Raw genomic sequence first — 14986 nt, 5'->3', positions numbered from 1 at the left:
AAGAAAAATAATGCCTGAGAAAGACTACCTGAATTTTTTTGATGATGGCCGATTTTTTCCTTATTTTGACACAGAAATTGTACATCAAGGATGGATGCCTCTTTTATATCATTCAGCAGTTGGTTATTCCCGAGAATTGGTTTTGATGTTCTACCAATTTAGCGGACCTGAAAATGGAAAATTCTACTTCAATGTCTATGGACAACGATTTGAATTGACTAGGGAAATTATCTCCGACATACTTCAAATTCCAATGAATACCCAGGAGTTCCTTTTTCCAGAGTCATCACTTGATTCCGTCAAAACTTTACTACGAGCTACCGTATCTCGTGGCGAAGTCGGAAATAGACATCACATTGTTCTTCAACGCTCTTTGAAACAGAATCAACGAGTTGTGCTCCACTGGTTAGGACACAATGTGGTAGGTACATCACACCAATCAGAAGTCATAAAGCCTCAATTTCACCTACTTTGGATTTTGTAGACTCAAAGGGATGATTTTTGTCTAATCCAACACCTCTGGAACGTGATCACCAGGAAAACAAGAAGGTTAGCACCTCTACCTACTTTAGTCATGCAAATTATGATGTGTTGGGGTTATCCAGTAATTTCTCCAGAGACACCCCTTCAAAGAGCAAATATTAGTGTACTCCACACAGACTACTCCATTGGTTTTTGGACTCCTAATACTCTGACAGATGAACAGAACGACCCAAGCTCAAACTCTGAACATTTCTTTGATGAACATGTCATGCTAAACATTTTTAATCTCATGGAAGGCATTCAATTTCTTCATCAAGGCATGCGGGAACTACACGCTCGTCAGGAAATAATCATTAAAACTCTTAAGGATTTCCAAGAACGTCAAGCAATGCATGATGTTGAACAAGAGAAAATCATTCTCAGTCCTTGCAAAAACACGCTCTCCTAATGGAGAATCAAACTACACTCTCTGCTAGCCAAGGGGATATTCAGATGCAGCTCTGCCAACAAATTGAAGAACTAAACAGTGTGGTGCACGATTTGTGTCTCCAGAATCATCATAATAATCCATGATTTTCTTATTAAATAAAAATAGAATAATAATACTAAGTCAATAAATAAATAATCGAATATGTTATTACGTTTTTCATCGTATTATGAATTTTGTTGTTATCTTTGTGTCTTCTGTTGTAAGAATTGCCTACTAGAATTGTCATAATTCACGTTGTGACAAGACCAATTTTAACATGTGATTTTCAATGTCATTACACGAGGGTCTATTTTCTTCCATACTCATTCATCCATCCAGTTTGCCTTTATCCTTACCCATTTCTTTACTTCATCCAACATGGCATCTTCATCAAACATGACACCTCCAAAACTCATTCCTGAGCAATCCTTTTAGTTTATGATGGATTCCAATACTTATGGTCATCTCTTCCGTGACTACATCACAAACATTGGGTGGTCTTCCCTAGTTCTTCAACCTCACCAAACTTATTCTCCGAGTTTGGCTGCATACTTTTATACTAATATGGAAGACACACCAGCATTCAACCATGCGCATGGCTTCTACTTAGACGGTTTCACAATCCTAGTTGGTGACACATGACATATTTTTTCGGAACAACAGCTTGCCCTAACTTTGGATCTTCCATATCACGAACCAGCCGCATCATGGCATTACATCTATTACAATTCTTACCGTTCGTTTCATTGGCATGTTTTTTGCGAAACTTACGATGATGGTCTTGGGATTACACGAGAAGGAGATGGCCATGTGTCATGGCGCGACATCACCATTCCCTTAGCAAGCATGACCATGAACATGGGGACTGCGATGTTGTTTATACTCCTGAACATCATGGGAGATTGGCACTTTTCCACTGCCAATGAGGCTGCCTACATAGTATTCAATGCACTGGCTTAAGGTCATACATTATTTAATATTTTAGGTTGTGTTATCTCCAATCTGAAATGAGCTCGCACTTTTCAGGATCAATATATACTTTTACCTGTAACCGCTTGCCGAATCATGAAGACACATTTTCCATAGTTTTCAGCTACTTTTCATGACTGGGTCAAGGTAGATTCTATGTACCCAGCAAACAAAATCATTCGTTCATTAAGGTTTAGGCAATGGAAACGTCCCACTCGGTACCTGAGGCATGTTCGTTGTTACCCGAAGGATGAAAAAATGACAACACATTTAAACAAATCCGGAGACAAAGAATGGGCAGAAATTTGGCAGACTATTATCTTTTAGCGCGATGCTAAGAAAATGCATTTCATTATAGAGGATGCCAGACCAACACATCCTGCTGGATGGTAAATTTGAGCATGTCATTGTACATATATCTAACTGTAAATAGTTATGTTTTGTGTGCTACTATCTTTCTTTGTTTATTTCTGTATAATATATTATGTTCTCCAACCTTTCTGTTCCAGCAATCCAGCCCTAATTTTGATCACGGTTCTCAGGTAATTTCTTTCTTTATCTATTGATACTTCGAGGACTAAGCATCATTCTGTTTGGGGGTGCTTTAAACCTGTAGCAAAAATTAGGCAAATTGTAGCTTGTATATAGTTTTTATTTTCTTGTTAATAATTGTACTTAGTGACAAAGTCTTGTTTCCTTTTCAATGATGAAATTATCTAGAAGTCTCATATTAGCATTCGAATTAGGATTCGTTTTTAAGAAACTTAAGATAATACGTACGCAATAGTTTTTACATCTTTTCATGAGTATTCATGCACTGAGTATCATTAATTGTACATAGCAAAGAAGTTTCGAACCTACGGTTAGTCTACTTAAACTATCAATCCTGTGAGAATCTAACCAAAAGCCTCGATATGAGTGATTTGTGAGAAATGACACAGAGGAGTAGTTTTTCCGAATAGAGAAAATCACACGTCTACTTACTTAATCACCACCCGAACCCTAGGCGAGAATTTAGGCCTTCTTTAGATCGACATAGCTAAAAATTCTTACCTGTTATAAATTTTACCGCTAGTCACTCCACTGAACCTTTCATCAAACCTTTCACTTTCACCAAAAATTCCTTACCCATCTATTAACCCTAAATAGAATAACCTACCTAAGTGATGAGTATGAGAAATATGATGAAATGTAGAAAGGTAAAGAGAAAGACTTGACCCAAATAAAAGTTAGTTACTTGCTTCAGGAAAGGAAAATAGAATTATGTTTCTTAAGCTTCTTGTTTCAAAAAAAAATTAAAAAAAAATATATATATATATATATATATATATATATATATATATATATATATATATATATATATATATATATATATATAAATGCTTATGCTTAAGAGCAAAGTAGAAAAACTCAAGTAGAAGCAGGAAAAGAAAACAAGGATTTCTCGAGTGTAAATATCTTGAAGACCCTATTCTCTCATACTTATCATTTTTTATTATCCATTTCCATTTTCTTCTACACTACCACCTAAGCCCCATAATACTTAATAAAGACCTCTAGCTCAATTAGGAGTAGGATGGTGTGATAATAAATAGTAGATGTGATTGATCGACCTCGGCTCCTCTGACTGTCATTGAGTATGTGAGAAAATGTGTGCCCACTGCACACTGGAGTTAGCAAAACCTAAGTGCAAAAATTATGAGCGAATTTGTGTTTCGACACATACCTATGAGAACCCATTTAGGTACGCTCTCCAAAGGATCCAGAAATGGCCCTGCTAGTACTTTTCAATGTAAAGCTCACTATATACATGTTCATATGTAGATGTTTTTAATTATTGTATGCATATTATAACTTGAGTTTCAAAGGAATTAATCCTCGTTCCCTGCCAAGGAGATGTATAGATGTCTGAGATTAATTTAGAAAACAAGTTTTTGTTACTGAGTCGTTGTAGTATAAATGAAATTTGTGAGTATCTTCTCAAGAAAACTCTCACGAGGCTATAACTCGTCCACTAGGGAATTCCTAGTGGTTTAAGGCCTTGTTGCATACGGTCAATGCAATCGCGCTCTGCCAAACGAGATTTAGTTTAAGATGCACAGTTTTGGCCACTTATCTGTTTTTATGTCTCTTCTTTGTTTGAGGACAAACAAAGTGCTGTTTGGGGAAGATGTGATAAGCACCCAAAACTGTACTATAAACCATAAAGACATAATATTTCGGTTAATTTTGTGTTTAATAATCATGAAATAACCGCATTTTCGTGTTTTCACAGGTTGGAACAACTAACATACAAATAATGATAAAGTCAGCATTTAAACATGGAATAGGGAGTGTACATAAGCTTTCCAATTAAGCCTATCTAAATCCCAACAGATCCGCACAGAAGCATCAAACTTCCGAAGCTCCTACCTCTTGAACTAGGACTCCGAATGTGACAAGTGAGCTGCTCAGACGATCAGTGTGATGAACTCTACGCATAGGCGGGAAGTTATGAAATTGCCAAAAGATCCGGACCGCTACTGGACTACACGTGGACCCACTATATGGTCCCAAAAGATTTGATGAGTCATCATACAAGACAAGATAAAGGTGCAAATAATTGGTGCAAAAGTGACACCTTGCATGTAGTTAATAAAGTTAGATGAGATTAGGTGTTAATAGTGGAAAAAAGATAGGTGTCATTTTGTTGTGGATTGTATGGGTAAGAAGGAAGTAAATGTGGTTTAGTATTTCACGTGGGAGGAAATGAGATTTCTCTCAAATGGAGAAAAAAACAAAACAAGGGGGGATGCACTACATTGATTGCCTTGACTCTTGTTCCATTTAAATTCCAAGTCTTTATCTTTTGGAGGGGAGTTTTTGAGTTTTTTTAGAAAAAGCTTGAAACATTGTTAATGGTGGAAATACTTTCTAGTTTCTAATAAAATTTCTTTTTTTTTTACTTAGGTAATCAGTTTGTTTTACATTCTTTCCTTTCTTTCTATCTCTTGTTACTTTCTATCTTGTAACTTGAAATCAATCCAAGGATCATGGGCTGAAATCCTCCAAAGTGGAGGATTAATGAAGCTCACGAGAGGATTCGTTAAATTTTTTAGAAATAGGATTCACTACCTGGACTTAAGGGCACATATAGCACACTACCCAAAAATGGTAGTGTCCAGCCAAACTTGAGACCTAGAAATTTAGAAGGACTCGTCATCTCCCCTTTTTATGCACTGCTAGCCAGCCGCTAGTATGAGTTATCTCTAATATCTTATTTTCATAGTTAACAGGATTATGTTGTATGAGTCCAGGAGTTGAGATGGGATTTCAGATATGAAACCCCAGTTCAACTTCTTATGCTAGGGAAATGGATTTAGAGACGAGTCTATTTCACTAGGGATCGACGATTAAGCCGGTTTGGGTTTGATAATGAACCCTAAATAGCTTAGAAAAGGTAGTAATCCGACTTTAAGAGAAGTTTATAAGACCTCCCATGAGTGGAATGATCTTCCACCTTTTCTTTCTCTTTGAATATCTTAGGAAAATCTTAGATTTTTATCATCATTTGTTGTATTTCGCATGTTTAAGCGTCCGTTAGGATTTAAATAACAAAACTAAACTTAGCTAGTAATCCAAATAAATCTTACTCACTAGTTTTCCTACTTAGAGTATAAGAAAGATGTAAGTGGTCCTAGAATTTAGGTTGGTTCTAATCCCTACTCAACTAAACGCAAGAAGACGTGAGTAAGGACTTAAGTCTACTCTGAATAAAATAAAGATTTCGTATCTTTATACCGAAAAGTGATTGATATCAAACGCTGCGCGCTATAGTCAACAACAACATTAATGAGAGACTTTACTCTGTAATGATCTCCGGGTCTTTACTTCGTAATAGACGCATCTAGAAAGGGAAGGGACAGCTCTACGCCTATAAAAGGGAAGCTCCATCTTCTCCACAGGGGGTCTCAATCTTCGATCTCTAAGGAACTACGATTGGCTTGATTTGAGTCTAGCCAAAGACTCGATACGTAGGCAAATCTTCTCCAAAGGAAGAGTGCAGCCACTTCTCCATCAAACTCGATCTCAGGTTGAAGGTATAAAACTATACCTAAATAGTCCATGAGTGAAAACATGATCAGGAAGATATATACCGACATTACGAATAGTCTGTCCTTGTGATTTATTAATAGTTAAAGGAAAACTAAGTTTAATTGGAAATTGCTTTCTTACAAAACTAAATGGCATGTGTTCGCTTTTATTTGGTTCGAGAGGCATTCGTGGTATAAACTCTCTCTCTTACCTCTAAACTGTCCAGTAGAAATCTCAACATATATAGTATTATCATAGAAATGAAGACAAATTAATAAAGTGCCATTATAGAATCCTATACTTGGATTAATATTCCTAAGAAGCATGATTGGACATCCCTTTTTCAGAATTAATTGATGTGGTGGCAGTCCACCTGGTGCAATAAAATTTAAAAATTATTGCTGATATAAGTTTTAGAGATCGGGTGGAACAATATCAAATGAGTAATAAGTTTTTTCTTGTCCTGGGAACATCCCTATAATCTTATTATTAAGTTTATCAACAACATCATTCCTCGGGGGGACCTATCAATAATGTAATTACTATTACATCCATTAAGACTTAGTGGAGGATAAATAAAATCTACTAAATCATTTATCAATTGTTGATCTGTCCATGGCAATACAATATCACTAGGCAATCTAATCATATTATCATCATCAATATAAGGCTCAGTATCATTGCCCACACGCAATAGAAAATCAGCACACCATAAATCAGTTATTGCACACATATTTTGTGTTAAAGAAATTATTTTTACCTTGGTCCAGAACCATGACTTCACAACAAATGCGTCAAACTCTTGAGCCATCGTAGAATGTTGAACAACAAGAAGCGTTTGATGGAAATCACCTTCAATAACAAATACTTTTCCACCAAAAGGGAGGTCAGAGTCGGTGATGCATTTTAAGGTTCTATCTAGAGCTTGAAAAGCATGTTTATGAGCCATTGTTGCCTCATCCCATATAAGTATGTTTGCACAACACAAAAGCTTGGCAAGTGTAGAACGCTTACCAATGTTACACGTTGATAGGTAATCTATATTTATGGGAATGGCAAACCTTGAATGTGTAGTTCTACCCACAGATAATGCTAAGGCTGCTATTCCTTATGTGGCTGTTGTTATCGCAATATGATTATCATTCCTTAAAGATGCAAGTAGTGCTCTGTATAAGAACGTCTTGCATGTGCCTCCTAGACCATCAATGAAAAAAATAGAATGTTGTTTTTCTTTAACAACTGAAACGATTTCATCAAAAGCTTGTTTTTGTTTAACATTCAAGTTTTGAATCGTCGTAAGGTCCTCCTCTGGAATTTGCAAAGATCTCTCTTCAACAATAAGTCTTGTTAAATCAATATCTTCGTCAATATCCCCAATAATTTTGGGCAAATCATAATCATAAATGTTTCTTTATTTCTTCGCTAAAATATGATCAAGCTCCTTTAGAAGACGATTAATAAATATTTGAGTATCACCATTTCTATCATTTGCTGAAATGTAGTCCTCAATCATAAATGGGTAGAATTCATTCCAAAGCTTTCCCACTCCACTCAGCTGACAAAAATTAAAATTGTAGTAAACAATTTTCTCAAAGAAAGAGGGATATATGTACTTGCAGCCTCTCTTAAACAACTTTTGATGTTGTCGTCATTCTCAAGTAAACCCCTTTTTTTTTGCTAATTCTTTGAAAGTACCTACCGGCTCACCGTTTACTGTTAGCAAATTGTCAAAAGAAGTGTGACCTCGCACATATAACAATAGCAAACATAAGTAATACTGTTCTCCTTCCATAAGAGAAATTGTTGCAATTCTTCCAATCGTTCTACGTTTGTTACTTCTACGAACCCATTCCTTTCGAGTGGAATCCCAATAAAAGTATTCTGGGAACTCCAAGTAAAGATATTGATGTGCTTCCTCATCAATTAGATTTGTCTTGAAAGATTTTGTAAGCATGGTTTTCGTTCTGTACCTCATCATCTAATATATCCTCAAGAAGTTCACCACTATAGTAAGAAACTTGCTGCCTATTAGCCAGATGTATCTGCAAGGCCACAACTGAAGAAAACATGCCATTCAAAGGGAACTTATATATATAATCGTCAGAACGCCTCAGGGGGGCAGATCCATCTTGCATTAATAAACTGAAATATCTCATCCTCACTTCCATATGGTCTACTACTAACTCCAAACGATACACGATCAGGTCCTTTATAAACATATTTATATAAATATTTAACCGAAGTTATGCTAGAACAAATATCAACATTAACATGACAATTATATTTTAAGAGCAAATAAGGATTGTATATATGGAACAACGTTACGATTGTCTAACGTGTATTTTCCGACATTGGCATGTCTTCCATTATCACGTCTCATATATATAGCATATGAATCAATACCATGTGAAGTTGAATGTGCAAATGCCATATATAGGAAATTAATTTTTACATCTACCATCTTTCATACAAACGGCATTCCTATTAAGAGTCCCACACGCGTTATGCATCATATGATTCATAACAGTAGTATACAAATCAGGATTCGTATTGGGATCAGGAATTTCTGCAGAAACTATATTATATATATCTTCAGGATTAATTATTTTATCATTTTCATGTAGAATGAGGAGAAAATGAGCATGTGGCAGTCATCTTTTTTGAAATTCTATAACATGAACTTGTGCAATAACTCGACCTAATATGTGCTTGCGAAATAAATCATGTTTTAGTTCTTCCAAAATAGAATGGAATGTTCTAGTAGCTACATCAGGTCTATCTTGTGAACATAGGTCAAATTCTAACTCACGAGTAATCGCATGCCTGATTGGTTACATGTTATAGTTATAAATAAATATGGTTTGCCATACCTCCTTACCAATGCCATTGCATCCTGATAATGGCGATGCATATCTCGAGGGTTACCAGTATGAGAGGGCGGAAGTATGATCCTTGTACCGATGTTGCCTAGGTATCAAAAGTTCAAATTGACAGATAAACAATATTAAATGAGGAATGTCAATTTGTAAATTATGTGAAGAGAGACACAAATATAAGGTACCTGCATACGTCTCCCACTCTCCCCAAAGTTCAATGCATCTTGAATTCCCTGGTACAACTCGACTTTAATATGCTTCTAATTATCCCAATGAAATCTTATCTTCATTGTTTCAATTTTGACACACATGTCAACCACAAATTGTTGCATAAGGCGACAACCTAAAAGAAATAATGATACCTCAGAAAGACGAATCTGAAATATGAAAGAACACGACCAAGTAGAATTCTAATTAGTGTTAATATCAGGCTATAATGTACTTAAAACATGTAGTCTTATTAACACATTTTAAGAGTAGCCCATTATGTGTGATCTACAGTAATCTTTTCTGTGGTTATGCATTGCAACAAAAAATAATTCTCATTCGAAAGTTCCCAAGATCCCTTTGTGTAGCGTGTTGTAAGAATATAAAATTACTAATTAGTGCATTATAAAATTAGGTGCATAGAGAAATAAATTACATAAAACTAATAACAAAACACTTTTACAACCAACATAAACAAAGAACAAAAGGGCACACATACCTGCAAAATATATGCATAGTAACTCCAGTAACTAATTCATCATGTACCACTGCGATGTATACCCGAGTCCCAACCATATTCACCATAAGGCAGCATAAGAGGATACTGTAATGGATCATAATACCCAGCAATATCTGGAATTGGTTGAAGTTCACCTGTTTGTGTCTGAACAACAATATCTCTTGGTTCCAATCTTTCTGGATCATCTTCTCCAATCAATATCACAGCCACCTGTGATGTTGTTGGCAATGAATGCACCTAGCGGTCAGTTCTCAACTCTTTGATGATTAGTCCGCAATTTTGTAAGTCATCTCTTTGTCCGAGCTGTCTGAAAACGCCTACAAAGGGATTATTGCAATTGTCTAGGATATTTTGCAATGTAGATATAATGGTTGCTTGTAAAGTTTGGTTCTCACCATTCCGATTTTCAATCTCATTATCAGTATCATATATGTATATTTGTAAATATTTAGGCTTCCTACCGGGCCCCAACAACATGCTCCCAATCCTATGATAAATAGATGCTCTTGCACGGATTGAAAACACACCATCTCTACCACTTGCAAGATTTTGATCAAAGTGAACACCCATTGAAGTAAATGCAAATATATAAATGTATGAGTGGATGTTTTCTTTGAAATGCTCTCGAAGCGCACCCTCATTGTGAAACAGTTGTACTAACTCAGGTGGCGACGATGGCCTGGGAAGATTTATTCTACCTTTTGAGCAACATATCTCGGATGTCTAGTGAACAGGGTCGGCTCTGGGGCAAGGCTAACTAGGCGACCACCTAAGGCCTCCAAGCTTCAGCCCAACTAAAGGGCCTCCATCCATACCACAACTAGTATGATTTTGTTGGTATGGGCCTGGTTAGTTTGCATTTCGTTAGGTCCAAAGTCAATTTTTGGCAATAAAATGCATAATAGTCCTTTGAAAATGTTACTGCAATTAGGGTTGTTATTGGGTTTCGATAACCCGATAACCGATCCGAACCAAACTGATAAAAAATGGTTTGGGTTTTGATAATTTTGTTTGCCCTCCACTGACCCGAAACTGAACTGAACTGATAAGATATTAGTTTGGTTTCGAGTTTGCCTTCCACCGAACCGATATTGACCCGAACTAATAAGATGACATTTTAGTAATATTTATGATTAATTTTGTATATGTTTATCAATTGTGTTGCTGAAATTAATTGATTTAATTTAAGATTTAATTGATTTTATAGTTTTCAGTTTGGGTCGGTTCAATTTCGGGTTGCAATATATCTTATCGGTTCGGTTTTGAATGAAATATAATATTATCGGTTTGGTTCGGTTTCGGGTTTTCAATTTTCTTATCGGTTCAAGTTTGGATTTTCCAGAACCTTACCCAAACCGATCCATTGACAACCCTAGCTGCAATAACTCGAACCTTCATTACAACCACCGAAACTAGATACACAACCACTACACCACACAATTCTTATGTTATGATTTCCAAAAATTATATATATCACAAGATATATAAAATGGTGCAAAAAAAAAATTGGTCTTTTTTGTTATGGCAATGTCTATAGTCCCCATGTAAAAGTTCGCCTAGGGCCTCTACAATCTCAGAGTCAACCCTGCTAGTGAATAAATTGTTTAGCTCTAGAGTGTTCACAAATTCTACCTTCGGGCAACATGTAAGGTGCGAAGGTTTGATCTGGAACAAAACCCCTTGCACATCTGTAAAACCCATTGCTTATTCTCGATGGCATATGATTGGGAGGATTGTTTGTGCATCTAGCCTGACGACGAATGTCGGTAATGCACACACGCGTAGGATGTGAGAATGTGGGGAGGGCTTCTGTCTAGGACGCTAATAAGGGTAAACAGTAATGGAGAAAATTTAAATCACAAAAATGAAAAAAAAATCTGTGACCAAAAGCACGCAAATAAAAGAATGCAATTGAAATAACTTCATTGGGAGACGAATGCATTGCTCGATATCGCCTTTGATATTTGTTTATGTCCCTAATACTTTGTTGATGTCTCAGTCGAGTATGAGGCATTCGTTGCTTACATCTGCTCGGGCAACTCTGCCATGATTTAAAAAACAAAATGCAAAGAAATAGATAAGGAGAAATACAAAAAACATGAGATCGAGACTTATAACGAATACGAATAAGTTAACAAATACGAAGAGACTTATAACGAATAAAAAGGAAAGGAAAGAAACTAAAACTAAAACGGTTTTAAAAATCATAGAATCATTCAAACTTAGAAAGTGAAAATAGAATACAACACTGACCTCATCCATTGCGGTTGCACAGCGAAAATTGTTAGTATTTAAGAGAAAATAAATGGATCAAGTGAATTGAATATATGTCAGTTTAAGATGCCAATAAGAAGAGTAAGAGAAGGAGAGAAGAGTAAGAGAAGAGAATTGAGTAACTTTTGTAGAATAGAGATTGACGGAGTAGAGAAGAGTAGTAGAGGAGGATTGAGTAACTTTTTAAGAGCGAGGAGTACGACAGATGTAGAAATCAAGGAACCGACGTTTTTTTTTAAGTGGAAATTTTATTGATAATGAATGATAACGAATTTTACAAATAATTATGACAAGCGTGCAACAAGCTGCGCTGCAAGTCCTTTCTAAATAGCAAATCATATCTTTCTAAAAACAAACTCGTTAGAACCAAATTTCATATAGCGCTATCGTCCATAACTTTAAAGTCTCTTGAGTAGCTCAATGATTTGTTGTTCCAAGAACCCAAAAGTGTCGAAACTGAACGAAATAAAACAATGCTGGTTAGCCTTACAAGCTTCCCCATACTTTTCCATCTTCCCTGTTGCTGCCCTCTTAGCAGCTTCTCCCACCTCAAAGTCACCATTCCCCAACCCTACCAACAGATAGACTCCAGTTACATCAACACATGCATGTTTTCCCTTGGACTAACTGTAAATCAAGACATCCGTAGGTCGAAGTGTCGATTTGCCCTCATTTGGATCAGTGAGAAAGTTAACAGGAGCCTCTTTCTTCACTTGTACCCCAGCCCTCCAAAATGCATCACACAAAATGTCTCTAATATGATAATGTCGGCATTTAAAACTAGAAAAATGTCTACAATGTGCCCAAAAGCATCTAATCTACTTTTTTTTTGCATACAGGGCAAAGACCCCCGTCAGAGTACAGAGGAATCATAAGATGGTACCTGAGAATGGCACGATACTCCACCTGTGACATACGCTGTCCAAATCCCTCCATCGGAATAGCAAGTAGAAATTTTTTTGCATGTTCCGACTGCAAGCATCCAATGACTGCTTTCTGACAAGTAGAGAACTCAAACTCCCTCTCAAGACTAGCAACAATCTTACCGTAGAAAGCTTCCGCCAAAACTTTTTGTGGTTTTGAGGGGACGGTAACATTCACAGCCAGAGAATCAAGGTCAAAATCGGGAAGACAGAGACGCAATGCACTGGTAGCATCACCAAGGATCTCACCCATAGCCACTGGACCACAACTCCTAAGAATGTGGTTCTAAAGCTCTAAAATCTAAAAACGGGAGGCTACAAAAGCAAAAGCAGAGACATCAGAGGCACAATAGATACCTAACCCACCAAGGCACAATGGAAGCGTCGCTAAATGCCACTACAAATCACCGAAGTCAGGACCATCAGAAACTATAATGCCCTGTAGAACCATGTGAATGTGCTGATCAAAAGTCTTAGCTGCCTCCCTAAAAAAAAGTGGTGGACAAATACAAACTGCAAAAACCAACTTGGAGAGCCCAGCACAAGCTCGTAAAAGTGCTAACTCACACTGTGGATCCTCCAATACAGCTAAACGGTCCATCGAAGTCATAGCTGTCTATTTGACGATTTGTAAATCTGAGAATTTCTAATTACGCGATTACCTTGAGTCGTAGAATTGCCTGAAATTTAGGAGGTGAAACTTTCGGGTACCCCCTGATTAAAATGTTTGGTTTAAAACCGGTAATATGGGGTCTAATTGAGGAATTAAGATTTTGGCATTATATATAAAATATATATATATATATATATATATATATATATTTTATAAATATATATATATATATATATATATAATAACACGGAGGGATAAAACTAGTATTTTAAAAAAAATAAAAAGATCGGACCAACTTATTTTGTCTTTGAGGGTTACTAAAATTGAAATTGTGGGTTCCTAGGTTATTTAATGCTGGAATTTGTCCTACTATTAAAAAAAACCGTCCATAATTACTTTTTCCCAAAATTGGTCTTCTAGACTCTTTTCATGAAACATATTAATAAGGACTTTTTCGGTGATGTCTACTTTGATCCCTTAAGAGTTAAGACATATATACCCTTAACTGAAATGGTAGTAATTAAGTAATGAATTTCACTAAATGCATACTTGGTTCATCTCTTTGGTGGCACCTACTGTCCTTGACTACTTGTTAAGACATTTGCCCTGGTGATATCTGTTACTGTAATCTCCACAAAAAATGACCAACCAATACGTTTGATGGAATTGCAATCAGCCCACACATACAGACAGGGACAAAGCTAGAAATCTGACCTAGGGGGGGCGAATATATACACATAATCAAAATACAGGGTCGGTCGGACGAAGCCAGAAATTTGTTGGGGGGGGGGGTGTTGTTTACCACTTTGACCATGTAATTAACAAGCTAGGGATATGATAACAAAATGTATTGGTAGATAAAGAAAAACATTCAAATTATGAACATACCCCATGGATTTCGAAAAAGAACAATCAAGGCAAACTAGAGAAAGCAAAGGCTTGGCTCAAAAAATTTAAGCTCCCCACAGTCACTTATATAGACAATTTTAAGATGTCTGTTCCATATATTACATTAACTCTGAGCTCTTTCGTCTCCAAAAAAAACTCAACGAAATCCTTAAATTGGAAAAAAAAAGTTTAATATCAGGGTTTTTAAATGCTTACATCTTCTTAACAAATTCTTATTGTGAATTGAAATAAATTGGTTTAAGAAGTTTAAAATGAGCGATTTCTCCCATTTTTTTTTTCAAAACTCAGAAAGGTAAAGTGAATAGTAAAGACAGAATGTGATCTTATTAAAGAAAGGGTATAAATAAATGGTATAATAAGACTTTACTTTTTAATATTTGGAGAGAGCAAGTAAGTCGTGACTTTGCAAGGATTTTCTGCTCGATTTAATTGTGTGTTATTTGACTTCTATTCTCGGTCTCGTGGACAACCAAACACTCTATTTCTCACATTATCATTGAGAATTTAATTATCTGAAAATTTTAATTCTCACTAAAATTTTAATTCCCATTTCCAAACGTACCCTCGACAGTGAAACCAAACCACGAATTTCATTATTCAAATATTTTTATACAAAAGAATCAGTCAAATTACATTGTCAATTGCCTAGAATTAATTACTACCACACTA

The 14986-nt window shown here is 36.0% G+C and overlaps 1 protein-coding gene across 1 annotated transcript; it reads right to left on the bottom strand.

The window, feature by feature from the left end:
* Positions 1-6408: 6408 nt before the first annotated feature.
* Positions 6409-6944, bottom strand: LOC147483033 (uncharacterized). The gene is made up of 2 exons (XM_086579474.1): positions 6621-6944; positions 6409-6519 (listed from the first exon to the last, which is right to left on the bottom strand). The coding sequence occupies exons 1-2, from the start codon at positions 6942-6944 to the stop codon at positions 6409-6411; spliced, it is 435 nt and encodes a 144-aa protein (XP_086435600.1).
* Between the last annotated feature and the right edge of the window lie 8042 nt (positions 6945-14986).

The sequence above is a fragment of the Coptis chinensis genome, chromosome 8, assembly GCF_015680905.1.
Source record: "Coptis chinensis isolate HL-2020 chromosome 8, ASM1568090v1, whole genome shotgun sequence".
In the NCBI taxonomy this organism is placed as follows: domain Eukaryota; kingdom Viridiplantae; phylum Streptophyta; class Magnoliopsida; order Ranunculales; family Ranunculaceae; genus Coptis; species Coptis chinensis.
The sequence above is the reverse complement of the archived record's forward strand: the minus strand, read 5'-3'. Positions and strand labels throughout refer to the sequence as shown.